We start from the raw sequence: 27,286 nt of genomic DNA on the forward strand, positions 1-27,286 counted from the left end.
TTGAATTTCCGGTTTATGCCGTGAAAAGTTCATTCCAAAAGCAGTTTAATTAGAAATCTAATAATGAATGCTTGCTGAATTGGGAATAAGAAAACGAACCCAGATGTAGCACGTAAAATTCAAAGGAAAGTGATTAATTGTGTCACGAACAGCGACACGTATTGTCGGGAGCCCAGCTGTTCTCTGTTTAGTAACATATTTGTCCTTTTGGCAAGCTTAATCGCGCTTTCATTATGAAATTTCATAATAATCTTTAAATATTAATTATTAAACAGTGTCATCTGCCACACACACAGATTGTAATAAACACAGCGGGTTCTCATAAAGATGATGTAATTTGCAATCAGTGGTATTCGCATTAAGGATTTTTGAAAAAACGCCATTTATAATTTTTTGAGACATGTGTTCTATCATCGTTTCTATAAAATCATCGTGGAATAAGGGGGAAAATATACGTTACCACTTCTCTATATGAAGGGGAAGGCTCTCCAAGGGCAACAGGTAGAGAGATCATTATCAGCAGTATGGAATGGGACATCAGCGCTACCACCAGATTGCGGTGAACTTGAAGGCGAGAACAGTGCAGAGATCTGAAAAGAAAGGCATTATAATATATTAATAATCTCGAAAAAAATTTTGAAGTTGTGTGAATATTTTGTAGTCTAATCAGCCAAGGCGTTGTCATAAAAGCATTATATTTTGATCTGTAATAAGTGGGAATTGGTTACGATTCATGAATAATTAATAGCAATTATTTTGTTATTTGTATCATAAGTTTTTTAGCTATCTGTTGAATTAAAATAATTTAATTTTCATAATTTCGGATAAAATTATATAGCATCAGTCAAAAAAAAAAAAAAAAAATATATATATATATATATATATATATATATAACTTACCCATCAATATCTTCCAAGAATTTGTCTAGTTCCTCCATGAATTTATTCAAACCATCACAACAGATGGAAATCTGTTTCAACAATGAACCTCCCGCTGGCTGAAGCCAAACTTCCGCACATCTGTCCTGAAACTATCCTTCCTCAACTTAAATTTATGTTCCCTTATATGTGTAGTCTTAGAAAGAGGAAAAATGCCATTCGCATTCAGCTTCCTCAATCCATTCAAGGCCGTAAACACTTCAATGAGATAACCCCACAGGTGCATAGTCTCCAGACGCTGCAGTTTGCGGAATTGAAACCTTTCTAGGTAACAGCACCATTTTTTCCCCTTCACCAATCCGGTTGCCCTTTTCTTCGCCCGTCTCAGCAGAGCTACATCCTTTCTAAAGTGAGATTAGCATTAGTAGAGGCATTTGATGCAAGAAAGCAAGCTTATGCAGCATCAGCCAAAAAAAAAAAAAAAAAAAAAAACCCACTTCCACTTCACCCCTCTGTTCGTTCAAAATACCTGTCCAGCTGAGCCTTAAACTTATTTAGGCTATCAACCTCCACGACAAGGGATGGAAGTCTGTTCCACCAACCAACCACCCGCTGGCTAAAGGCAAATTTCCGCACGTCTATCCTACATCTGTCTTTCCTCAATTTGAATTTATGCCCTCTCAGGTGATTATTCTGAGCTAGTGGACTGATTATTCTGAGCTAGTGGAAGAATCCCATCAGCATTTAGCATGCTCAAACCATCCAAGGCTTTATACACCTCTATCAGATCACCTCGCTGGTGCCTAGTCTCCAGACACTGTAATTTGCAAAACTTAAGCCTTTCTTCGTAAGAGCACCCCTTTGTTCCATTCACTAATCTTGTTGCCCTTCTCTGTACTCGTTCCAGCATCTCTACATCCTTCTTGAAATGAGGTCTCCAGACCTGTATACAGTACTCTAGGTGTGGCCTGACCATTACCTTATACAAGGGAATAATCACCTCCTTATCCCTTCTGGAAAAATTCCTGTATATCATTGACAATACTCCATGAGCTACTCTTGCAGCCCATCTGCACTGCTCAGAGAACTTCATATCTGCCTGCACAACCACCCCCAAGTCCCTTTCATTCTCTACCACTGTCAGTTTAGTACCACAGAGTTGATACGTTGCTCTGGGGTTGCTGTTTCCCATGTGTAGTACTTTACATTTGTCAATGTTAAACTTCATTTGCCACCTCTCAGCCCATCTGCTCAACCTTTCCAGATCCTGTTGCAGCAGCATAGTGTCAGTAGTGTCCTTGACAACCCTGCCAACCTTTGTATCGTCTGCAAACTTGGACATTAAGCTTGATATACCATCATCAATATCATTTATAAATACAGAAAACAATAATGGACCCAACACTGAGCCCTGAGCGACTCCACTACTAACATTAGTCCACGATGAGCAGTGTCCGTTGATTACCACTCTCTGTCTTCTCCCCCTCAATCACCCCTTTATCCATAGCAGCAATTTGCCTCCAATGTCACACTGCTCCAATTTGTGTAGCAGTCTTCCATGTGCAACAGTATCAAAAGCCTTTCTAAGATCCAAGTATATAATATCAAAGTTATTCCCTGCATCCAGTTCTTTTGTGACTGCATCATAGTATCCAATCAGATTGGTCAGGCAAGACTTCCCCTTAACAAAACCATGCTGTGTCCGAGCTATAACTGAAGTCTTGTCTAAATGATCCTGCAGTGCTTCTTTAACCAGTGCCTCCATTAATTTTCCTGGAACAGAAGTTAAGCTCACAGGTCTATAATTACTTGTGTCAGCCTTTGATCCTCCTTTGTGAATTGGGGTCACATTTGCACATTTCCAGTCTATGGGTACCTCCCCTGAGTCCAAGGAAGCTCTCATAATTATGGCTAAGGGTTTGCTTACTTCCTTTGCTGCCTCCTTTAATATAACTGGATAGATCCCATCCTCCCCGGGTGCCTTTCTTGTGTTTATCTTCAACAATTTCTCCTCCACTTTACTCCCAGTTATTTCAAGATTCTGTAGCTTACTGCTAGAGTTGAATACACCTCTGGCATTTTCCTCGCTGAATAACTCCTCATGTGTGAATGTCGATGCAAAATATTCAATTAGTTTGTTAGCTACCTGAGCAGGATCATCAACAGTTGACCCATCAATATCAAGTGGACCAATCTGATTCATCCCCTTCCTTCTAGAGTTTACATAAGTAAAGAACTCTTTGCTGTTTTTCTTTACATCCCTTGCCAAGAATTTCTCGTAATCTGCCTTCGCCTGCCTAACCTCCTTTGTAACTTGGTTGCATATCAACTTGTATCTATCATAGGCTTCTGTGTCATGTGTTAATTTGTAAGTATCCCATGCATTTTTCTTCTCTGCCATATGCCTCATTTGTTCATCTGACATCCATTTAGGCCTAAACCTTGAACAATATTTCTTAGTTGGTATGTAAAGCCTAGTAGCTTCCAAGATAAGTTCTTTGAATGCTTACCATTTTGAATTTGCTGTTGGTAACATCATCAGTTGGTCCCACTGTATAGAATTTAAATACTGTCTCAGTCCATCGTAGTCGCCTTTACGGAAGCAATAACCCTTCCCTTTACCCCTAATGGTAGTTACCTCTTTGAGTAAATCCCACTTCAGCACACTGTGATCACTGCCACCTAGTGGTTCATTTATCTGCAGATTCTTAATGCATGAAGAATCACTGCTGATAATCAAATCAAGAGTATTACTCCCTCTAGTTGCCTCCCGAACATGCTGATGTAGAAAACAATCATCCAATAATCCACAAAAGCCCTGCTAGTGTGTGAGTGACCAGCCCCCAAATTCCAGTCAATATCTGGGAAATTAAAATCTCCCATTATAAGACTCTCTGATTTACTGGCCCACTCTATTTCCCTGCACAGTTTCTTATTATACTCATCAGAGTCATTAGGCCTATAGCACACTCCTACTCTCAATTTTGATCTCCCAATCCTTATGTCACACCAAACTGACTCAACACTGCACTGTCCAGCGATGTCGACTGGCTTCACTTCCTTGGTTTTTATGTGTTTCTTAACTAATAGCATAACCCCTCCCCCCTTCCTATCCTGTCTATCCTTTCTGTAGACGCTGTACGCCCCAAATTCCAGTTTTGCATCCCTTATATCTGTGTGACACCACGTCTCTGATATCCCAACAATGTCTGCCTTTGATGTTTTGAGCAATACCTCAAATTCATCAAATTTGTTTACTAAACTCCTAGCATTGGTGTACACGCAAGTATACCTGCACCTGTTTCTATTCTTAGCTACCCTAACGCAACCCATGTGTTTACTTGTACCGCAGTGGCTCCCAGCAGTCTCTGAAATATCATGCATCTTGTTTTTCAGGCTTCTGCTCATTCTAATAGAAGCAGTGCAAGAATCTCTTTCACCTCTGCCAGTGGCTACTGTCAATCTATTGGTCTTTGTCTCCCCCCCAAGCTAGCAGTTTTCCGACCCACCTAACACTGCCTCGATAGCATCAGCAAATATTCTTGCACCCTTTCTATTTAAGTGTATCCCATCCCTGTAGAAGCAATCTCTCCTGTTAACAAGTACAGTCTAGGCTGAAAAAAATTCTACCCCTTGTGCCTTGCACAATCTTTCCAGGGCCGAATTGATCGACAAGGCTCTCATCATATACTCCCTCCTATCGTGTCTGGGCAGAATTGCAGACACTTTCAAATTCAACCCTAATTCTCGGCTTTTGTTCAACAGTGACCTGTACTTGTTAAGTAATTCTGCCGGTCTCCTACTCTTAATATCATTAGTGCCATCGTGTTCAACTATATCACCTTTTGTGCCCTTAAAAGATGATATTTGCTCTACAACGTCAGATCTCCAGACCTCTATGCAATACTCAAGTTGCAGCCTTAACCATAGCTTTGTACAAAGGGATAACCACCTCCTTAACCCTGCTAGCAAAATTCCTCTATATCATTAACAAAACCCCGTGAGCTGTCATTGCAGCATGTCTGCACAATTCAAGAGAATTTCATATCTGACTGCACAATTACCCCCAGGTCTTTTTCAATTCCCACTACCCTGAGTGTAGTATCACACAGTTGATAAGTTACTCTGGGATAACTGCTACCCATATGTACCTTGCATTTGTCAATGTTAAGTTTCAACTGCCATTTCGCAGCTCTCGATCCACTTTTCTTAGATCTGCAGTAGCCCACCCTGATTACTGCCGTTAACCAAACTGCCAAGTTTGTACCACCTGCAAACTTAGACATTAAGTCTGATATACGACATCAATATTATTAATAATTATCGAAAACAACAATGGGCCCAGCACTGAACCCTGTTGGACTCCACTAATAATATTAGTCCACGAAGAGCAGTGCCCATTGATAACCACTCTCTGCCTTCTCCCACTTAACCGTCCCTTTATCCATAGCAATAATTTTCCCTTAATGCCACATTGTTTTAGTTTATTCAGTAGTCTTTTATGTGCAACAATATCAAAAGCCTTCATCTCTCACATTGGTTAGATACGACCACCTCTTAACAGAACCATACTGTGACTGCATTATAATTGAATTCCTGTCCAGATGGTCCTGCATTACTTCTTTAACCAGTGACACCATTATTTTACAGACTTGTTGAACTAACAAGTCTGTAATTACTCATGTCACTTGTTGATTCCCCTTTATGAATTGGGGATACATTCGCAAATCTCCAGTCCATAGCGACTGCTGAGGATTGGAAGAAACGCTAGTATACAAAGTGGGGCATCGAAATGAATACGTTCGTCTTGGAAATGTGCTACGAAGTAATCAAGATGGAGACTAATATGGCAATGTACAGGACCAAACTATGCAACAAGTGGCGGTAACGAACCCGACAGATCAGGTCACCGACAAGAGACTGACCATCATCACGAATAACCTGATAACTCTTATTGCAATTGTGGAAAAAAATGAAGTAAGATGTGAGCCAACTACAAAAAAGAACAAATAATATGGAAAACACGAACCCGAACTACACTGTAGAGGAGGAAGAGCAAGAAGTAAAATGCGGAGCAGCCAAAGTGGGAACAGACGAGTTGCATCATCCAGAATAGAAGACGAATGGAAGAAGGTCCTAAGAGAATTCGACGAAATGGACCCCAAAAAGGCCCACACCATATCAAAGTAGACTCAATAGAATCCTGTGACAAGTCGCACACTACTTCGATCGAAGAATAATACCAAAATACTTCAATAACAACAACAACGAAGTAATGATGGAAGAAATCCGCACAGCCGTATACTGCGCGGCCGTAACAGCTACCACGATCAACGAAAGAGAGACCACAGAACAAGAAACGCAAAAAAAAAAAAGGAACCACTAGCATGGGAAAGAAGGCTTCAACAGAGTCAAGATAGGCCAGCTAACTTGGTATCAATGGAGAAATAGAAGCAAGGAACTGACGGAAAAATGAAGAGAATCCTCAAAAAAGACAACACTAGTAGCATAAACACGAGACCAAGAATTAGAGGTAGCACTTAGCAAGAGACTAGGCTGATATAGAGAGAGCGCTCAGAAGAAAACGAACAACTTGATCTTCAATGAAAACAAAAGAGCCTTCTACAGGAATATTGGATAGGAGGAGCAGAAGAACAACGGATTACCCTACCAAAAAGTAATCGAGAAGTTCTTGGGTAACCTATGGAGCCGTCGCCCTCGTGGATAGCACCGTTGGTAGAATCGCCGTCCTCAGGGCACTGGGTGGAAGATAAGTTTGAGTCTCGTTGATGACGAAGAATTTTTATGGGCTTTTTCCGCAACGTCGGCTGAATTAGTCGGTCTCAGGCGAGGGTAGCGTGGTTTTTCGCCTATCAAACAGAAAATCGACCACACAACACACGCAATTTACAGACCGTATATACGGAACAATATGGCCTTAGTCGCTGATGCTTCTAAAACCCAACAACAACAGCATGGAGCAATGAAGTTAAACATAACACCTGTATCCCCTGGATAGACCTAGAACAGAAGAAAACCAAGAACACAAGAGATGGCAGAATGGGAGATTCCTGAGGAAGGAGAATAACACACGATGAGGAAGTCCCACAGCTGGTGAACCCCAGAAATAGAAAGCATCCACAACTACTGGTACAAGAAGTTCAGCAGCCCACGCGAAGCACCTAGCGAAGCAGTTCACCCGATGATAGGGCACCCCGAGTTGATCTCAGAGTATCGGACTCAAGGAATAATCCACCTTAAGATTAAAGACAAAGACATCGAAAACCCAGAAAAGTACAGACCGACCGGCTGTCTCCCAGCAATTTACAAATCCTGACTACATGTATAGCCAAGAAGATATCGGGCCAGTTAGAGAGCCAGAACATAATGGCTGAACAACAGAAGGGATACAAACAGATGAGCTCAGGGTGAAAGGAGCAATTGACAATCGATGCGGCAGTTATTGAGCAAGCCTACAAGAAGCCTATCGCAAAGCCTTCGATACCGTGCCCCATAGAAGCAGACATGGCGAAATGGAGGACCGTTAACAAGATCGGGAACATCATGACCAAACCTATCACGTCAGAAGAAGAATATACCAGGGAGATGCCCTGAGCCCACTGTGGTTCTATCTAGCACTCAACTCTATCCATCATGCTTAATACGAGTAAGTACGGATATACCCTTAAAGAAGGGAGGAAGAACCTGTACACCTTCTCCCACCTGTTGTCCATGGACGACATCAAACTGTACATGGCAACCGAGAAGCAACTCCAACAGCTACTCGGATCATCGAAAAGTTCAGCACTGATAGCAAGATGTAATTCAGACTAGACAAATGCAAGACCCACAGATTGCATCAGGGAAAACCAATCGAACGAAACTGCGAGATTAAGTCAGTTAAAAAGATGGGAGCCATGATAGAAGTGAGACCTGCAAGTATCTTACTTACTTACTATCAGTTTATTAACACAAGGTTCACCCCTGTACAGCATGTGGGCTAGGAGGGTGTACAGAAATTTTAAAATATACATTATACACTTTTGTACAAATTTTCAGATTTATAATTTTAGGGTCTATAATTTGACTTCTGTAGGTTTTATTGACTTCAAACTTTACCGGATCAATGGAGAAGGTGTTGAAGTGTTCAATGGTGTTACATGGGAACATTCCTTTTAGGGAGTCCAAGTTTGATAGCTTCATCCTAAGTGGGTGATGGCTTCTATTTCTTTCTCTTTTCAGTGCAACGATATCTTCTATTGATGGGGCATCAATATGGCGAGTTACCAGCTTGGTAAGCGTTGACAGGTTTTTTTTTTTTTTGAGGACAATGAGCTTCCAGGAGGTCATGCCTAGGTTGACTAGGAGAATGGATTTCGAGATGGTGAAGGGGTTGCCTCCTAGGCGGTTCAGCCACCGCAGAATCCAACGTTCCATTGATGGAAATTTATTACATCGAAAGGTAGATGCAGAGGACCAGATTTCTGAGGCATATAGTGGTATGGGTGTGAGACATCTATTAATGTATTGTCCAATCAGTCTGGTGTTGTGACAGCCTGCGCGCTCCTGGCGGATAACCCAGAAAGCAGCATAGGTCTTCTTCTTCTTTGCCTTTAGGAAGTGTTCCTTGAAGTTTAAGTCTTCATCCCACGTTAGTCCCAGGTCAGTATGAGATGAAACTTTGGGGACTGACTCACCAATAACCGTAACTCGAATGTCATTCTTGACCTTCCTCTTCGTGATTGTCATGTGGGCTGACTTGGCATTGTTGAGTTGGAGTCCAGCTCGCTGTAAAAAGTCAATTAACTGTTGAATTTGCTTGGAGGTTTCATTATTAATTTTCTGTATCTGTTTGGGGTCTTTTGAATTGATAAAGAATTTTAGATCATCAGCGAAGGAACTAAAATTTGGATTTTTTGAGAGGAATGGTTCAAGTAGGATTGCAAAGAAGATTGTCGACATCACCCCCACCTTGAGGTACACCCCTCGTTGCATAGGTTGTTTTCTGGCGAGTTCCGTTGGTTATAATTGTCTCCGCTGTAGTGAGTTCAGAATGCTGACAATTTGGTTAGATATCGAAGAAGATTATGTCCAGTTGGGCTCTGTCATTCAAGGCTTTTTGTGCTCTGAAGAGAGTATCGAGGAGATTAGAGGTCGTGAACCTATGGTGCAGGACTGTGTGGAGGTAGGGTGGTCGGTGAGCAAAACAGTGTTGAATAATCACTGGGTGTATGAGTTTTTCAACTATCTTTAATAATGTGCATCCTATGGAGATTGAACGGAAGTCCTTAGGCATCTTGGGATTTCCAATTTTAGGGACTGGTTTGACATAATAAGATTTCCGGTATGGTGCCTGTCTTTAGAATCTTCTGGAAGATGCTTAAGAGAAGATCCACAATGTACACAGAGCACACCTTAACTATAAATAGTGGTATACCGTCAGGGCCCTTATTAGCTTTGTTGGGCAGGCCATTTATCACGTTAATCAGCTGCTGCTTAGTGATAATAACATCATCCATGACAGAAAGAGTGTTCTGGTTTATATTAGGTAGGGTTGAAACTTCAGTGGTCGCATCTTGATGATTGAAAGATATGCGAGTCCACTCCTCAAATAGCTTTTCATCGATGTTGTGATGGTTGTTGCGCTTTGGGAAAATTCTCCTGGTTTTTGTAATTTGGGATAATATTTACTGTTGATGTGCTCCTCTCTTGAAGCGAAGGAAACGAGCTCTCTCTCTTTTAAAGGTTTCGTGATCTATACTGCTTCTCGATTTTAACCATTTTCTATATGTCTCTGCTTACTTCTAAAGGCAATTTTCATATCCGAATGGAACCACCGCTGGGTTCTCTCAGTAATTCTGACTTGTTTAGACGCTCCGATCGTGGCGATATGTCTCAACTGTGCAGCTAGGGTCTGGATTGCCTCTTCAATAGATAGTGAAGATAAATTATCCCAATTAATGGTGGAGAGATGGTTGATAACTATTTCGGGTTTCAGGAATTTTGAAGAAAAAATCAGATCAGAGTTGAGTATCCAAATAGTAATTTCTAATTTTATTTCTCGATAACGTTGGTATGGAGAAGGTACAGGTGATAGGTGAGTGATCCGATGAGAATGTGAAAGGGTTGGGTATGTTATTACAGTTGGGGAAGTTGTGGAATACTAGGTCTAAAGCTTGACCTTTTCTCGTTGGCGGTGTGATATGTCTCCCGAGGTCTAAAGAATTCAAGGTTAACGTTAAGTCTTGTAGAGCTTTTACATGTCTTGGGACTGGCATATTGAAGTCTCCACCTACAACAGTTTGTTGAGTAGGGGCTAGGCTTGTTACTAACCAGGTCTGAAATTCAATCCGTGTAACTTCGGAATGGTCAGGAGGGAGGTAAACTAAACAGGGGATGATGCAAGCATGCTATCTGGGGATGATGCAAGCTGAACATATATAACACAAGGAGGTCAAGCTCTGCCTGACCGATAAATACCATCAGACTCAGACGCCTGCTCAAAGCAAGACAGATGGAACACAGTCTAAGCCATAAACACCTACGCAGTCCCAGTAGTAATACTCCTTCATAATCATAGTGGACTAACACCGAGCGGAGGGAGATCGTGAGAACTAGGACAACGATGACGAAGAGCCGTCAACACCATCCGAATGCAGCCATCGAGAGACTTACCGTAGTCCGGAAATGACGAAGAAGGGGTTTGAGAGACCTCATCGAACAACAGAATAAACGATTAAAAACCTGAAGGAGTAATTTCAGAAAAATGTTGTGTAACCTACCAAGCCATAACAAAGATAAACAAACGACACGCCCTGCTCATCCTCAAAGAGGAGACCCCACCCTGACGGAAGAAATGAAGATGACGAAGAAGGCACTCCATAGCAGACATTACAATGACTTCCATTAACTACCGTAAATAAGACTGCTTCCAACGCATAGCTCACCGCAAGACGCTCTTCCTTAAGACCGAAGCATTCATGCTCGCCATCCAAGATCAGATAATCAACACCAGGAACTACAGAAAATACAGGACTCTACAGGACCCTAGAGTGACAGATGACATGTGGATGATGTTACCTAGCTCCAGAAACGATCCAGCACATCATCACTGAATGCAGCGTGATCACCCATACGCAGTACATTCATAGGCACGACCCGGTCGCCAGGATAATGCATCAGAAACTAGCGAAGAAATTACAGCTGATCAAAGAAAGTATATAGTATTAGAAGTTTGAAACTCAGGCCGTACTAGAGACTCTTACTCACAAGTTGTACTGGGTTTTCCCAATAAGAACAGACAAAATGATCCTGCAGTGATCCCACAACAGACTGGACATGATCTTCACTGACAAGATGGAAAGACTATCTCCAGAAAACCTACGAGGAAAAAGATCAGGAAGTACACAGACTTTAGACAGGAAGTGAGGGAGAGATGTGGCATATGGAAACAAGTAACGACCATATGTATCGTTTGTTTTGTTTTGTTTGTTTGTTTAGGGATTTATTAGCCGCATCGGCAACTATGGCCATAGTGCGCCAAGCCATATGTATCAATCAAGTATCAATCACCGGTATGGTGCCAAAGTGCTTGCATAAGAACTTAGCAGAAATAAGCCCCTCAGAACACTTACAAGGTACTCTAGAAAGCGTGACCCTGAATACCTCTAGGTTAGGGAGTTCCTCGACCAATAATAGTAATCGGACATAACTATCACCCCCACGCACCTGGTACCAGCACCCGTCCCGGGATGGGGGGGAAAGCATAAGCAGAAGAATGAGATAATAATAATATACTACGCATATCATGCAAGTGTTCCTATAACGGAAGAAAACTGAAATATTTATTTAATTATCGGTCAATTCAGAATGCCTTTGTTTTCTAAACAAGGCGAGACGAAAGCACATTATAAAATTACAACATCGGGTATTGTCATATTTTCTGTACAAAAAATGGCACTATTTGTGGGAAGTGTTTCATTTCCAAGATTTAATTTAAATTCATCATTCGAATTTCAATTTGAAAGGCGGAATAAATGCTGAATATTATCTAATCCCACACCATTTAAATTTCTTCCATTATATGTAATGTTTATCTTGAACTCATCATTTTCTTCTAGAATGACATCATCCTTATTCGTCTGGATTTGATGACATGACAACAAGAGAATTCAGCATGAATTCTCTAAAATCGTTCGTGTAGGTAATGTCGCTTGAATAAAACAGATTAGTTTTCGTAATTACATCACTCATCCGAGGGTGCCAGTTGGATCGTAAATCATAAAAATAGAATTTCCTTTATGAGTGTTCACGTGATAGACTACTGGACTGTAAATAATGAACATAATCAAACCGTTGAGACTAGTGGGTAACTGACTTTCATTCTCTTAATGACCCTATTATATGTGTTTCGTAGGATTGGAAATGGCGACAGGTCTGACACTGATGTTAGATTTCTGTCGCCTCAGTAAGCGTGTAAGTATGTCACCTTATAATGAGCACCATTTGTCAACAGGTCTTCATATATAACACGAACGCGTGATGATTACTGTCAAGGCCATTACCATAAATGTTATATTTAATAGGATAGAGAGATAGTAGGAGTCCAACATCAAATAGCATCCACTTAAAGTTTGTTTCTCTGTCAGGTTCATATTCTAAATTGATTTTATAAGAGAATAACAAATTGACAATATAAAAAGAATCCAAAGGGAAGATATACACACAGTGTACGAGATTCACTGCTTTTCACGATCTGTCGGAAAGACCTGCGTTTCGAGTCCGGCCGGTCTTTCTGTGGGTGTTTTCACACTGTCGCGTGGGGCTGCATGTTCATCTTATGCTTTGCTTTTATCCCGCGAAAACAGTGCATAGCATTCACGTTATTTACATATATAAAAGGTTACTGCACTTGTTTTAATAAGTTCAGATGAAAGTAGTGGAAATGCAAACGATAGTTTAGGAAAACTATCATTTGTATTTTCGAAATACTGTAAAAATAAAAATATCTGTAAAAACAAAAACACTACAACTCGATTCCTCCTTAGTTACAGGTAATGAATGCCCGAAAAGGACCGTAGTCATCTGCACAGTTATAGGTTTCATAATTATATACTGTGCTATATAGATAGTAACAAACTTTTCAGACTAAAAAAATCACAGTTCTGTTAGTAGAGAGATAACAGTTATGAAAGTGTTACGTACAGTTGAAATTTGCAGGCGGCAGGCAAGTAAATTTCTCGGAGAACATTTGGACGCTTAAGAGTTACCGGAGTGCTTTAAAACTATTATAAAGTACACTAAGTGGACAGAAATCATGGGATACCTACCTAGTAACGGGTAGGCTCACCTTTCGCTCGGAAAGGGCAGTCACACGGCGAGGCATTGATTCCACTAGTTCTCGAAAGTGTTTCGCAAGTATTTCCATCCGTGTTTGCTGCACCGCTGTCCACAATTCCGTCTCATTCTGGGTGGAGGATCCAAAGTTCGAACGGACCTTTCCACAGCATCCCAAAGATATTCCACAGGGTTCATGTCCGTTGAATGGGGGAGGCCATTCCATGCTGATAAAACCTGCGGAATGCTCTTTGAACCATGTTATAGTCACCACGGCTCTGTGGGGGTGGCGCATTGTCCTGCTGGAAGAGTCCATTGCCCTGTCGGTGCACAATGACCATAAAGGGATGCAGATGGTCTGCAAGAATGGACACGTAATCTGGACCGTTCAGAGATGCGTATAGACGTACCAGAGGTCCCAATGTGTGCCAGTTGAACATGCCCCAGACCATTACTGACCGTCCGTCCACCTGCCTGAACAGTTCCTTGTTGACATAACGAGTGCATATCTTCGTGCGGTTTCCGCTAGATACGCACCCTCTCTTCCGCTCGAAATAACTGGAAACGGGACTCATCGGACCAGGAGACGGGTCAACAATCATCCAAGGTTCAGTGCCGTTGTTCTTTAGCCCAGTTGAGGCGTAGAGTCCTGTCTCGTGGTGCTAGCAATGAGACTCTAGTGGGTCGGCGGTTCCCGTAACCTATTGTGGCTAATGATCGCCTGTTGGTCTTGGTGGATACGTTTCTGGCATCTCCCTCGTTGAAGTCGGCGGTGATTTGTGCTACTGTCGCTCTCCGGTTGGCTGAAACAATGTGAGACAGAATTCGACAGCCACGTTCATCCATCACCTTGCTCCGCCCACAGCGCTGTCCACGATGAGATGTTATTCTGGAAATTTAGCCCTAGGGGCTCACATCTGGCGAGTATGGGCATAAGCCTCAGGCTTCCTTGCACTATAGGACTAATAATAATAATAATAATAATAATAATAATAATAAATGGCGTATTCCCGATACCCTCTTAATACTGTCGAACGGGGATAGTGCAATTTCTGTACCATCTGCGCGATAGAGTGACCCATGCGTCGGGCACCCACTATCATCCCTCTTTCAAAGTAGGTTGACTCACGACGTTTATCCATACTAACATCGAATTACCATCTACGTCTAAAATAAAAGTCGATATTAATGTCAAAAAATGTTCTTACTTCCGGAACAGAAGTTGCAGATTCTAAAGGAAATTGATCCACTGATTCCACAAATACCAAAATCATGTCTCTATCACGTCTATACTCTAACAATTTCAAATATCATATAGTAATACACATGCTATCTTCAAAATGAGTCTTATTCATCTCAAAACATTTTAATCAAACATATAATGTACTACATACGTTCTGTTTCCTTAGAAATGCTTACCACTCAGAGTTTTTCTTATGGTCAATTTTGGTTTCCTCTTACGAAACCAGCAATAATCTCCCATCATGACAGTATACCAGCGACCTTGGTACTCCTTTTCATGACTAATATGTTCTGATGAAAGCATTTTCCCTGATATGGGAATAAAGAAATTGAAATTTTAAAAGACCTTCAGTAGCCCATGTTTTTATAACATTGAAGTAAAGTTCACATAGATTCATATCCAGAGATTCATAATTATTTTCTTTCCCTCTTCAAATTAAGAACTTTAAACGATCGCGAAGCTTGTAGTTCAGTATCCTACAGCTTTGATACAAATACGTAATCTTTGAAAAAAAATTTTTGAGGCCCAGTGAAAATTCCTTCTTTCAGTTTTGTATCTGTTGCTTTGGGAAACACTTCCCTTGGGTAGCAGAATACAATTCTTTCTTTTAGCAAGAGCCTTAAAACATTTTTCAATAATCCAAGCTTTCTATTACTTCTTCCTGGTTAAAAATTCATCTCTCTTTCATCACTGCTGCACAACTGCCCCAAAATATAGAAAACAACAATATTTTGTAAACGTCCCTGTAGATCTAGGTGGTAGATGACTCTCATCAACCGGTGTAATACCACCACTTTGCTTATTGGAGACTTGAAGTGGTGGAACCCATGTTTAGTCTCCAGAGCTAAGTTCCGGTCAACCCTTCCCCATTTCATCCATCATGCATAGTGGCATAGTGTTTTGTGGAAGGCGCCACCGGTGGTTTCCCACATCTGCACCATAGTACTCTGTGAAGAATTTACAGAATCTCTGTAAAAGCCAGAAAAAGTGTGGTGTCTGGTTTGTGACAGAGTTGTGCTGTGGTCTGTTGTTCTGTCTCTGGCTGCTTAGCCGCAAGGCCCCTAAGGGAACCCCACGTTGCCCGCCACCACCACTGGGAGGTGAGCCAGGCTGCCCATTATACTCTGGCTGGCCTCCGCCAGGGTTGTCTGAGCTTCCTGACGGAGACCAAAAAAAAAAAAAAAAAAAAAAAAAAAATATATATATATATATAATAATAATAAATATATATATAAAATAAAAATAAATTAATAAAAATAAGTAAAAAAGTAATAGATTAAAAAAAAAAAAAGGCAGTAGGACTGATGACTTTTGAGGTTATGATGAACATCGCGGCGACATCCAATCTTCCTTACATTTCCAGCTCTAAAATGGTGTTCGCAGGCCGGCCGTTAGTTAGTACACCGGACCAAACCTATTCGTAACTCTCTAGGAGGCTTCCGGATCAGCTAGTGTATAATCTTGCTACCTATACTCTGCCAGATAGTGACTGGAGGGAGTCCGAGTAGTGTGTATTTTGGAGGGCATTGTCGAGGCCACGTTATGTCAAGGATCTGGTTATATTCTTACCATGTGTACGCCATATCCAAAAATTTCATTACTTCATACAGCATGTCCCATCCACTTTTTCTTACTATTGAATACACCATGAATTGTAAAACTAATAGAGTAAACTTATCTGCGAAAAGATCTAAACCTCCCAAACACTTCCTAATTCATTTCACAAATATATATGGTCTCCATTCTAATCTCAACGATGTCCATTTCCACTTGCGTCTGCCAAACCCCATGTACTTTTTCTGACAGAATCTCAGTTATCGGTTGATTCAACTACTGCTTATCTCAGTTGCCCAAATTATTCGCTGTGTGATTCCTTTCGCCTCAAAGGTCGTACTTGTGCATATGTCCGTTCCGATATTCCCTGTCGGAGACAACAACTTCCTCTCTTGCAATTTGACTTTCTCCAGTCCAACTTTCCTAACAGAAAGATAATTTTCCTTGGTGATTTTAATGTTCACAACTGCAGCTGGCTTCCGTTTTCTAGTCACACCGACCCAGCTGGTCGAGATGCTGAGGCTTTTGCAATTACTAATGACCTTGCACAGATTGTTCATTTACCTACAAGAATACCGGACAATCGTAACCATACAGCCAACACGCTTGATCTTTTTCTCACAAACAACCCTTCTAAGTACACGGTCGAAGTGAGAGGTCCATTTGGCACCTCAGATCACAACTTAGTGATTGTCTCTTGTCCAATGGATCCTTTATCTCATGGCTATTCCCAACCTCGTATTGTTTGGCATTACAGGAATGCAAAATGATCTGCGAGATTTATTTTCTTCTTTTCCTTAGTTGGATTACTGTTTCAAAATTTCTGATACCACTGTTTGCTCAGATCGTGTGAGTGAAATTATTCTTGCAGGAATGGAATCCTTTATCCCACACTCCACTTTAAAATCTCGTCCTTTATCTAAACCTTGGTTTTCCAATAAATGTGCTAAGGCTGTTCAAGAGAAGAACGTTGCATATCGTAATTGGCTTGTTTCTAATTCTTCAGTTTCAATTTCTGCCTACACCAAAGCTCGCAACAATTGAAAAGCAGTTATTAATCAGTCCAAACTAGTCCTGGACTGATTACTTCTTGCCCTAATGGTAGCCGAGCATTCTGGTCTCTTGCGAAAGCTATTGGCCGCAACTTTTGCTCATCTCTGCTCCCACCTCTGTCCAAACCAGATGGTTCTGTTGTCACTTCAGCCAAGGATAAAGCTGACCTGCTAGCATCCCATTTTTCTTTCAACTTGTGTATTAATGACCTTGGCAAAACACCTCCCACCATTCCCAACACGCTCCATTCAATGCTTTCTGTGGTCTTCCGTCAAAAGGATATCAGAAGGATTTTGACGAATCTTGATGCTAAGAAAGCTCCAGATCCCGATGGTATTTCTCCGCTTGTTCTCAAAACCTGGGCTCCTGAACTTACTACTGTTTTTGCCGCCTTTTTTAACTTTCTTATTCCAAAGGTGTTTTTCCTTCAGCTTGAAAATTTACTGATATCCAGCCAGTTTCTAAAAAGGGTGACAAATCACTTCCATTCAATTATCGTCCCATTGCAATTACTTCTACCCTTTCCAAAGTAATGGAGAAATCATTTAACTGCCAACTCTTAAACTACATAGAAACCTTCCGTCTGATCAACGATCGCCAGTATGAATTCGGTCAGTGTCGATCCACTGGTTGTGATATTCTGGCTTATATTACCCATTTATGGACTAATTCAATGGAAAAGTTCGGTGAAACACAAGCAGTTGCTCTTGACATCTCAAAAGCTTTCGATCGTGTTTGGCATAAAGGTCTTTTAAGCAGGCTTCCATCTTATGGTTTGTCAACTGTTTTTGTAATTGGTTATCCAGTTTTCTCTCTGATAACTCACTGTGAGGATGATGGTAGATGTCTCTCTGTCTTCTAACTTCTCCAGTAATGCTGGTGTCACCAAGGTTCAGTTCTTTCCCCCACTCTTTCCTCTTGTATATTAATGATCTTCTTCCATTGACTGGAAATCCTATCCATAGTTTTGCCGATGATAGCACATTGCATTCCACTTTCCATTTTGAGAAACCCTGTCCAGCTCAATCAGCTTGAACTTCTCGAAATCCTGCTTCCTTAAATGCCGATCTTCAGGTAATTCTCCAGTGGGGCAAAGACAACTTAGTTGATTTCAACCCTTCTAAAACTCAGTCTTGTCTTATATCTCGGAAAAAGGATTCTTCTGCTTCTTTGCTTATCTTTGGTGACACTCCGATTTCTAGGCAAAATGATATATCTCTTTTGGGGATTACCCTGACTTCTAATCTCTCTTGCCAGAAGCACATTACAAATATTGCTTCCTCTGCATCTAAGAAACTTGGTTTTCTCTTTCGCTGTCGGCGTTACTTTTCTTCCAAACAGCTGCTCACTCTGTATAAATCGCAAATCTGCCCTAACATGGAATATTGTTCCCACATCTGGGGTGGTGCCCCCAAAACCTCTCTCAGGCTTCTTGATTCTGTTCAGAAGAAGGCAGTTAGGTTAATTAATGATTCATCTCTAACATAGTCTCTCCACTCGCTGTCTCATAGACGTACCGTTTCTGCTGCATGCCTCTTCTACAGATATTTCAATGGGCACTGTTCTTCTGAATTGGCTTCTATAATTCCCGCTCTCTCCTTCAAAACAGTCCGAACACGTTCCGCCACCAGCCAACATCCATTTACTGTCCAACTTCAAACTCACAGAACCAACTTTTCATCTTCCTCGTTTATTCATTGAACTGCCGTTTTCTGGAACAACCTTCCTTCATACGTATTTCCTGAAAATTACAGTCTACGGAAGTTCAAGTCCAATGTCAACAAATATCTTCTTTCGTCTTCTCAACCTCCAACCCAAGTACAGTACTATGTACTATAGGTTCTAATAACTCTCGTATTTGGGATTTACATAAAAAAAAAAATAAATAAATAAAAGAACAGGGAAAATCGAATTACCTTGAGATTACCACAGGCATTCCAAGCAAAGTAACGGTACTGTGCTGCATTCAGGTCAGGATCTTGGACTAATTTCGTGTGCCTGTCCAGACATCAATGTGAATTGGAGGACACTTTTGAAAGTGTCATCCAATTTTTAAACGATTTGAAAACTCTTTTGATGTTTTCGATATATATTTTTATTTTCTATATATTTTTATATGTTTTAGTTTCTACTTCAATTAACTTCCACTGTTGTAACCTAGAATCAAAGAGTTCTGCTTGCTCTTTAGGTAAGTTTAAATACGAACTAAGTCTTACTCTTCTTGCCTAATTAAGTGCGGTGTACTGTAATTTTCTGTTTGATAGATCATTTCTGTTGAAGTGAACGGTTCAAAAAAGTCTGCAACACAAGGATCCGCTATATGCATCACTGCTTCCCTTAGCTTTCCTTATCCTGTGATTTTGGGGGAATTTTCGTATTGGCGGGTGTTCCTTATGTGGAACAGGCCTTACTGCAAATGATACATTAAGATATTTAATGCTGTCCTTGTTCTTAATGGATGTCTCTAATGTTTTTGTCATGCAGAAGCAGCAATCATCAATGTGGTTCTTCATCATCATGCGCGATTCTTGCCACAGCATAGGAACAGCAAAAGGCATACTTATAATTCTTCCCCATCAGCCACATCCTCAGATTTGTGGTGCAAGTAATACAACACGTGTGGAGTCCTAGTTTTCTCCTTACTACAATCTTGCAACCAAACTACAAAGAATATGCGCGTTTAGTTATACTGTTGATTTTCTTTCTCAGATTTTTTGCTGTGAACTCTCCACACAAGTAGCAGAAAATTTGAGGGTGGTTTAGACACTTCCTTCGCTTCTTATTCAAATTTTAACAATACAATTCTAAGCAAAACACAGAAGAAACAAACAATATGTGATATGAACGCCGATAAACTGTACACATACTCACATTACAACTGTCTTTTACCGTTACCGAAAGAGAGAATCGGGAGGCAGACTGACAAGGTTGACATGTTAACCCCCCCCCCCCTTACCATTACGAGCAGAGCTCGTACCCCAGATCAGTGTCATATCTACTTCCATAAATTGTAGTAAGATATACGTATTTTTATGGGTAAATAAAAAAAAATAGTATAGGTAGAAACAGTGACATGATATGAAATTTTAAAGAATTATTTTCGAAATCTACGCATAAAAATTGACTGCAAACCGCTGATACTTTAGTAGAGGTGAAAATTATGTTGGCCAGTGCACATGCATACGCGATTCATACGCGTTTAGTTTTTCCAAGCATGAATTCCATTGTAAGACGAATTCATCGCAATATTAAGCTTTTTTCATTCCATACTGTCAGCACAGTGGTTATAATGACTGTCCTCTCCAAACCTGGTGAAAAAAGCCCTGTTCGAATTCTGTCAATGACGCCAGCAACTTTTATGGACTTTTTTCACTCCATGGCAGAGTTCATTTTAAAAGTCACGGGGTGTTCATTTTAAAAGTCAACCCAAAATCGATCAAAATAAAATACAATTTAATACCAGAATAATTCAAGAAAATAATATTTTATAAATGATATGTGAATATCCTCCATTGTTAAAAATACATAAATTTACTCTTTTGTCTCGATGCGCTCCTGGCTGTATTTTCACTGCTCGTTTGAGCTTTGAGTGCTCTGTTGATTTCTTAGGATGTTAATTCAGGAGACTTTGGTGGCCAAAGTTCTTGCGATATGATTCCATTCCCAAAAAACTCTTGCAAAATTTCGGTGGATGAGCGTGTGGTATGGCATATTACCCCGTCCTGTTGGAGCTCGATGTCTCTTTCACTTTCCATTAATAATCCAATAAACTTCATTATGATGCCTTTCTAAGCATCAGAGGTGACAGTTCAAATAATATTTGCTGAATTATCCTTCTTCGAAATATGCAACACGGAGCCAAAAGCTCCGTGTGGCATGTTTTTCACGAAAAATGTGCTGATTTTCAGCCCACCATATTCTCCAATTTTAACTGTTGACGTAGCCAATGAGGTAAAACCAGGCTTTGTCTGTGAAGCAGTCCCAAATATCAAAACCTTCATAATGATGAAAACTTTAAAACTAGTGAGAGTACCTTAATCTTTTAACATTATCCTGAAATTGAAGCTCGTGCATACTGTGAGCTGGTGTGGAAAAAGTTTAAGGGGTGTTATTACAGCGAAATGAGTTAAACCAAGTGATATCTCCGTCAGAATGCTGTTTCCGTAGAGATTTGCAAAATGTTTGTCTAAAGTGTCATTTTCAAGAACACCCCTTTCATGTCCTTATTCCCAGCTGATCCATACTCACGAAACGTCTTTATCTTAAATTGCAGCTTCGCATGGTCGGGTAGTGGTAGGTGATTTTTTCAATAAATCTTTGTTAACATTAACTGTAAATCTTCGTTTCAAATTAATATTCCAATAACAACGCGTTGCTCGATGGTATACGGCAAGACGTTTATTCTCCATTAACGCCATTAATGAAACGCGATTTCAAACACGGATTGTGGCAAACTGTGTACTTGAATGGAAAACTGTAATTTTTTTCCACTTAATTAACATCCTCAACTAGCGCCTTCTCGCAATTAAGCAAAAACTGCTCCTGATCATTGCATTTGAGTACTTTTAATAGCTGCACGTAAATGGCAGTTTCTTTGTAAGGATGCGTTTCCCCCCCCCCCCCCTTGCAGGACATCCAATTGATCATCGAACTGCTAATAGGACAGGTCACTCAAAACTGGTGAAACTAAACAGTTTTATTGGTTTCGTGATATCATTGTTATAATTTGATATTTATATTAGAGGTAATTTGATATACAGGGTGTCTCAAAAATATTGGTACAAACGTTTAGGGGAGATAGTTAACATATAAAGGAATGTGAATCGCATAGGAACCCATAACCGGAAACGTCACGGGAAAGTAGTAGCAGAGGCACAAGCAGCAGAAATGACACAAGACAGTAATTAGTGGCAAACATTTATTTGACATAATATTAACAATGGAGTACGAGATGGATGCATTTCATGATGTTACAACAGATGCTCGAAGGTTCTGCCATGAGACGTGATGGATGCATTTCATGATGTTACAACAGATGCTCGAAGGTTCTGCTATGAGACGCGATGCATGCGTGACGCCGATGCAGCATGGATTGGCGGACACGGTCAAACACACCTGGAGTTTCTTTGACAGTAGCAGCAGCGCAGAGGAGTCTCGCCACGAGATCCATTTCCGTCTCCACAGGCGATTCATACACGGTAGATTTGAGGGTCCCCCATAGAAAGAAATCAAGGCTCGATAAATCAGGTGAGCGTGGGGACCAGGCAACGGGTCCACTACGGCCAATCCATCGACGCCCAAAACGCCTGTTCAAATGGTTACGAACACACCTTCCATAATGGGCAGGCGTCCCGTCATGTTGAAACCAAATGTTGTGTCTCACATTTGCTGGAACATCGTCAAGTAACACTAGTAGAACTTGTTCAAGAAAGATCTGATATTTAGCGGAGTTCATGCGGGATGGTAACAGGTATGGGCCGACTAAGCAGTCGCCGACCATACCTGCTCACACATTTATTGCGAAGCGATGTTGTTTCGCATGGGGGCGCCTACCGTGTGGGCCCTCTGCTAATCCATACACTAGGTGCATGTCTGCCAGCTCACAGTTCGTATATTGATGCATGCTCTTCGTGCGGCGACTACTGCTTGAATGAGTAAACCAGAAATTTTCCCTCTCGCGAACTGATGAACAGCGCCGTGTACCGACTTACGGTGACGTTTCCGGTTATGGATTCCTATGCGATTCGCATTCCTTTAGATGTTACCTACCTCCACTAAACGTCTGTACCAATATTTTTGAGACACCCTGTATACAGTTGTAATTAAACTGAATGGCTATGTTTAGAGATCGTATAAGTGTTCTATAAAGTTCTATATTTTAGTAATTAATTGATAAAGAGTTAACTTTTCATTACTACTAATTAAATATTTACTGTCCATGTATATTAATCACAGAAAATGTAAAAAAACATTTAAGTAAAAAATATAGAACGCGCCTGAAATGTTACGAACTGAGAACATTTAACTAATTTTTTTTTCTTTTTTGCATCGTCTGAGAGTCTAAGATGAAAGACAGGATTTCCGGCTACTAGGGAATATTAGGAAAGCCCTAACTTTGTATTTATTTATTTAACAGAGTAAGCCAGAAGCATTAGATATGTATGCGAACGGATTAAAAAATGCATGTAGTTTTTTTATATTAAAGCAAAAAAATTTAATGTACTCGTACTTAGAATTTGGCGTGTCACCTTCGGAGTCTCACTAACTTTCAAGAGTTCGAGGAAGTTTTGTTTTATGCTGGGAGATGCGTGACTTGTCTTACAACTATTGCTTAAATATTCTAGCTGTAAGTTGGAGAGGGTTTTTATGAAAATCGCTTATTCGCCTTTTATTTTTTTTTTTAAAGTAGACAATGCTGAAGTTTGTAATGTGCGAATTCTTCTTTGAGCATGTGTCGCTGTGGGTAATTTTTAATTATTTTTCATGACACCATGGGTGTGTCTCTATGCTGCACGACACAGAACTTCACGGCTTAGTTTAATAGCTTTTGCAAAAAATGATTTTTTTCATGAAATACTTTACTCTTAGAGTGTTGGTTATTTTCCTGCTTAGTATTCTGGCTGCTGCAGACTATTTTGTGCATCTTCGAAACAATTTTATGGTGACAGACGGTTGCATTGGCTGGTTAGAAATTATTTGGTAGTGGTTCGTGGAATATGTTGTTTACCAAACGAAGTCACTCAAACCAAGTTAGAAATTATTTGCAACTTCTAAGCTTTCTCAGACCAAGGTAGAAGTTAATTCATTTTTATTTTTCCTCTTTCAAGTGGAATGGTTTACAATTACTTTTTTAACGAATTTCTCCTGATTTGAGTTTCTCGTTCCATAAAACCGACCGAAGAAATACACGTAGTCGCAGACACAATACGCTACCTATAGCCTCAGTTGCGTTGACACTTAACGCGCATATAAACGTTGTAAATGCTTATCCTAACAATGTTAATTAACTTTGGCTTTGTGCAGAACGTGTAAGAGGTTCGCTGCAGCATTTCACTTGTTTTCTGGAGGAGTACTCTTCATTATGTGCCGATTTGGCTGAGTTTTGAGGATGTGTTATACCGAGGGTTACTTTGCAAGTTGTATTGAGTTGCTTATAATTAAACGTTTGAGCAATTGGTTCATGTAATATACTTTTCCTAATGTGATTAGGCTGTCGATTTCAAAGACCAGTGACTTATGGCGTTTTAGGTACTTTCACAATGTTCTTGGTTTTTAGACTCATCAATAACTTAGGCCCATTGCGCCAATTGTGTATATGATATCAGTAGAAGTGAGTGTGCCTTCACTGGTAGCACAGTGGTTATGATCACTGTCGATGGAAAAGGCCAGAGTTCAAACCGTGTCAGTGACGTGAGGACTTTTATGGGCATTTTTTGCTCCGTGTTTGAGTTAATCATCTCAGGCAAGGATAGCAAGGTTTTTATCCCTATCGCACAGAAACTCGGGTTTTTCGCCCAGCAAAACAGGCAAACCGGTCAGACAATGTACGCAATTTAGAGACATGTTGCACAAGGGTAAATGAAGTAGCTTTCGGTTGGTCCTAATATGATAGTTTTTTTTTTTTTTTTTAAATAGCAATATGTGTTCACAGGCGGATTTGTATGTTGTGTGGGCTGAAAAAACTGGAATAATTCACGGGGGTAAACCCTATTCTGCTAGAACAGATGTAGCGAAGGGCAACCAGATTGGTGAAGGGAACAAAAGGGTGCTTTTATATAGAAAGGCTTCAGTTCTGCCAATTCCAGCGTCTCGAGACCAGGCACCTGCGGGGAGATCTGATTGAGGTGTTTGAAGCCTTGAATGAATTGAGCGTTAATGGTATTCTTCCGATTGCTGAGACTATACACGAGGGAGCACAAATTCAAGTTGAGCAAGGATGGTTGCAGGATAGATGTGCGAAAGTTTTCCTTCAGCCAGCGGGTGGTTGATCATTGGAACAGGCTTTCATCTGTTATCATGAAAAGCGGATGGGTTAAATAAATTTAAGGGAGAAGTAGACAAATTATTGGAGTTACGGATGGGTGAAGTTTTTTTTTTTTTTTTTTTTTTTTGGCTGATGCTCTATAAGCTTGCTTTCTTGCATCATTTTCCATTACTACTACTACTATTCCCTTCGCCTGAGATCGGCTATCTACAGCCCTGATTTGAAGAGGCCTTTGTAAGTCCTCTAGTCTGTAATAGCACTCGAACCCAGACTTCTCCAAACGAGTGACAAGTGGCGAAACCATTGTACTGTCACGGAGGACTGTCACAAGGAATTGAGTTAGTATTGCCCTACTCAAAGTATTGATAATAATAGAGATCACATAAATTGTAACTATCATTTCAAGATTTTATTTTTCCTATGCCTTACTACAATAAATCTAGACTTCTGATATTATATTCCCTAATTAAATTTACGAATAACATCACGACGTAGCTTAAGGAAACACCTTCTACCAACGCATTCGGAATTTTAGGGATGGTAGGTGTGGTGTAGGCGTTGATTTTCCTTTTAATGATCGCTTGCAGCCGACCACTATTCGAGCGAGCCAGTCAAACAACTTTGAAGCAAGCTGTACGATCTGTGGAACAAACTTCACCAAATACAATGCTACAATGAAGACTACAGAACTGAGCTCTTCACCTGGTCATTAAAAAATTTAGTACCAAAAATTCCGACAATAGTCTCAGGTGACTTCATCTTGTCACTTACTAAGCATGAGGATGCTCTGGTGGACCTTCAGTTCACACTTTGGACCTTTGCCCTTCACTAGGTTAATAACACCAGCAACTAGAGGTGGACAGGCGCTAGATATAATTTTGCATCACCTTCTTCAGCTATTGTCAATCCACTATAGGACGAAGGCCTCCTCAGCAAGCTTCCAGCAACGGTAGAATTGTGCTTTCTGTTGTTATTGAACACTAACAAATTTCACAATTTCATCGATCCACCTAATCTTTGGTTTTGTTTTTTTTTTTTGGACGTTTACAATCAAGCGGTGCTCATTCCAAAATTTGTTTTTCGTTTGGTCTATCTATCGTCATTTCTTCTTGATATGTGGCCTGCCCATTCATTTTCATTTTAAACGCTTTATTCTTTTTATAATGTGACTTCTCTATGTGACCCCTCCCCCTTTTTGTATGGCTTTGGCATCCAGTGTCCATGTTTCACAACCATATGTTAGAATAAAGAGAATACATTGATCGAAAACTTTCTGTTTAAGGCAAAGTGGCAAGTTTGTCTTGAAGACTATACTTTTTTCAAAAGCTTTCCATCCCAATTTTATGCGCCGTTCAATTTGCATCACGATATTTCCATCTGTTGAAATTTCTTGTCCAAGGTAAACATATCTTCCACTTCTTCCAGTTCTTGTCTTTCGGCCATGATGGCACCTCCGTAGCCAGGTGGGCAGGATCAGCAGTGCGTAGCACACGCTTCTTGATTAGACCGGGGTTCGAGCCCGTGCCCACCAAAATACGGAGGATGCGGAAAGGTCAGGGAATGACCACCGCATATCCCCGGAGCAATATGACCTTAGTTGCTAATGCTACTAAAAACCAAATAACAACAATAACAGCTTCGGCCATAATTTTCTTTGGTTTGGTAAATTTGTTGAATATAACCTGTGTTTTTGATGTTGCATGAATATATATATCTTTATTGCAGGCAGTGATTGGTTACATGATTGCCTGATGCAATAATACCCACAACAGCGACAATGCTAGGGGTTTAACATTAAATAACTAATTATCTGTTCATCATTAAATGTTCATCTTCAAAACCGAACTTCTTGCTTTCTTGTTGTTATTCTTCAATGTTTTGTTACAATTCTTCCGGATCATTGACAAAAAAAATTATATCATCCTCAAATCGTAAATAATTCAGGTAGTCCCCATTTACCTTGAGTCCTTTATTCCAGTTTAACTTGCAAAAAAATTCTTCTAAATAGGCAGAAAATAATTTTGGGGAAATTATTTTCAGAAACAAAGACGTCCGACAATGTGCCACGTCACCTTGTCGGACGTCTTTGTCTACGTTGATTTAAACTTTCCCGTTGTTGACCCGTAATGATGCAGTCGCCTTTTCATATATTGATTGGAGAACGTTGATGTAAGCTTTATCTCCACCTCAGTTGATTATTGTTCGATTTGTGACTGAGTCAAATTCTTTTTCGAAGT

At 40.4% G+C, this 27,286-nt stretch overlaps 1 protein-coding gene across 1 annotated transcript in view; it reads right to left on the reverse strand.

The window, feature by feature from the left end:
* LOC150079332 (corticotropin-releasing hormone receptor 1-like) overlaps window positions 1-27,286 on the reverse strand; it is a 370,784-nt gene that overhangs the window by 216,590 nt on the left and 126,908 nt on the right. The window contains exon 5 of the mRNA XM_090382673.1: window positions 461-590. Coding sequence (XP_090238799.1) covers window positions 461-590 — 130 coding nt within the window. The remainder of the gene's footprint in view (window positions 1-460; window positions 591-27,286) is intronic.

This window comes from Mastigoproctus giganteus, chromosome 10 (assembly GCF_048544385.1).
Source record: "Mastigoproctus giganteus isolate SK-2022 chromosome 10, ASM4854438v1, whole genome shotgun sequence".
In the NCBI taxonomy this organism is placed as follows: Eukaryota; Metazoa; Arthropoda; class Arachnida; order Uropygi; family Thelyphonidae; genus Mastigoproctus; species Mastigoproctus giganteus.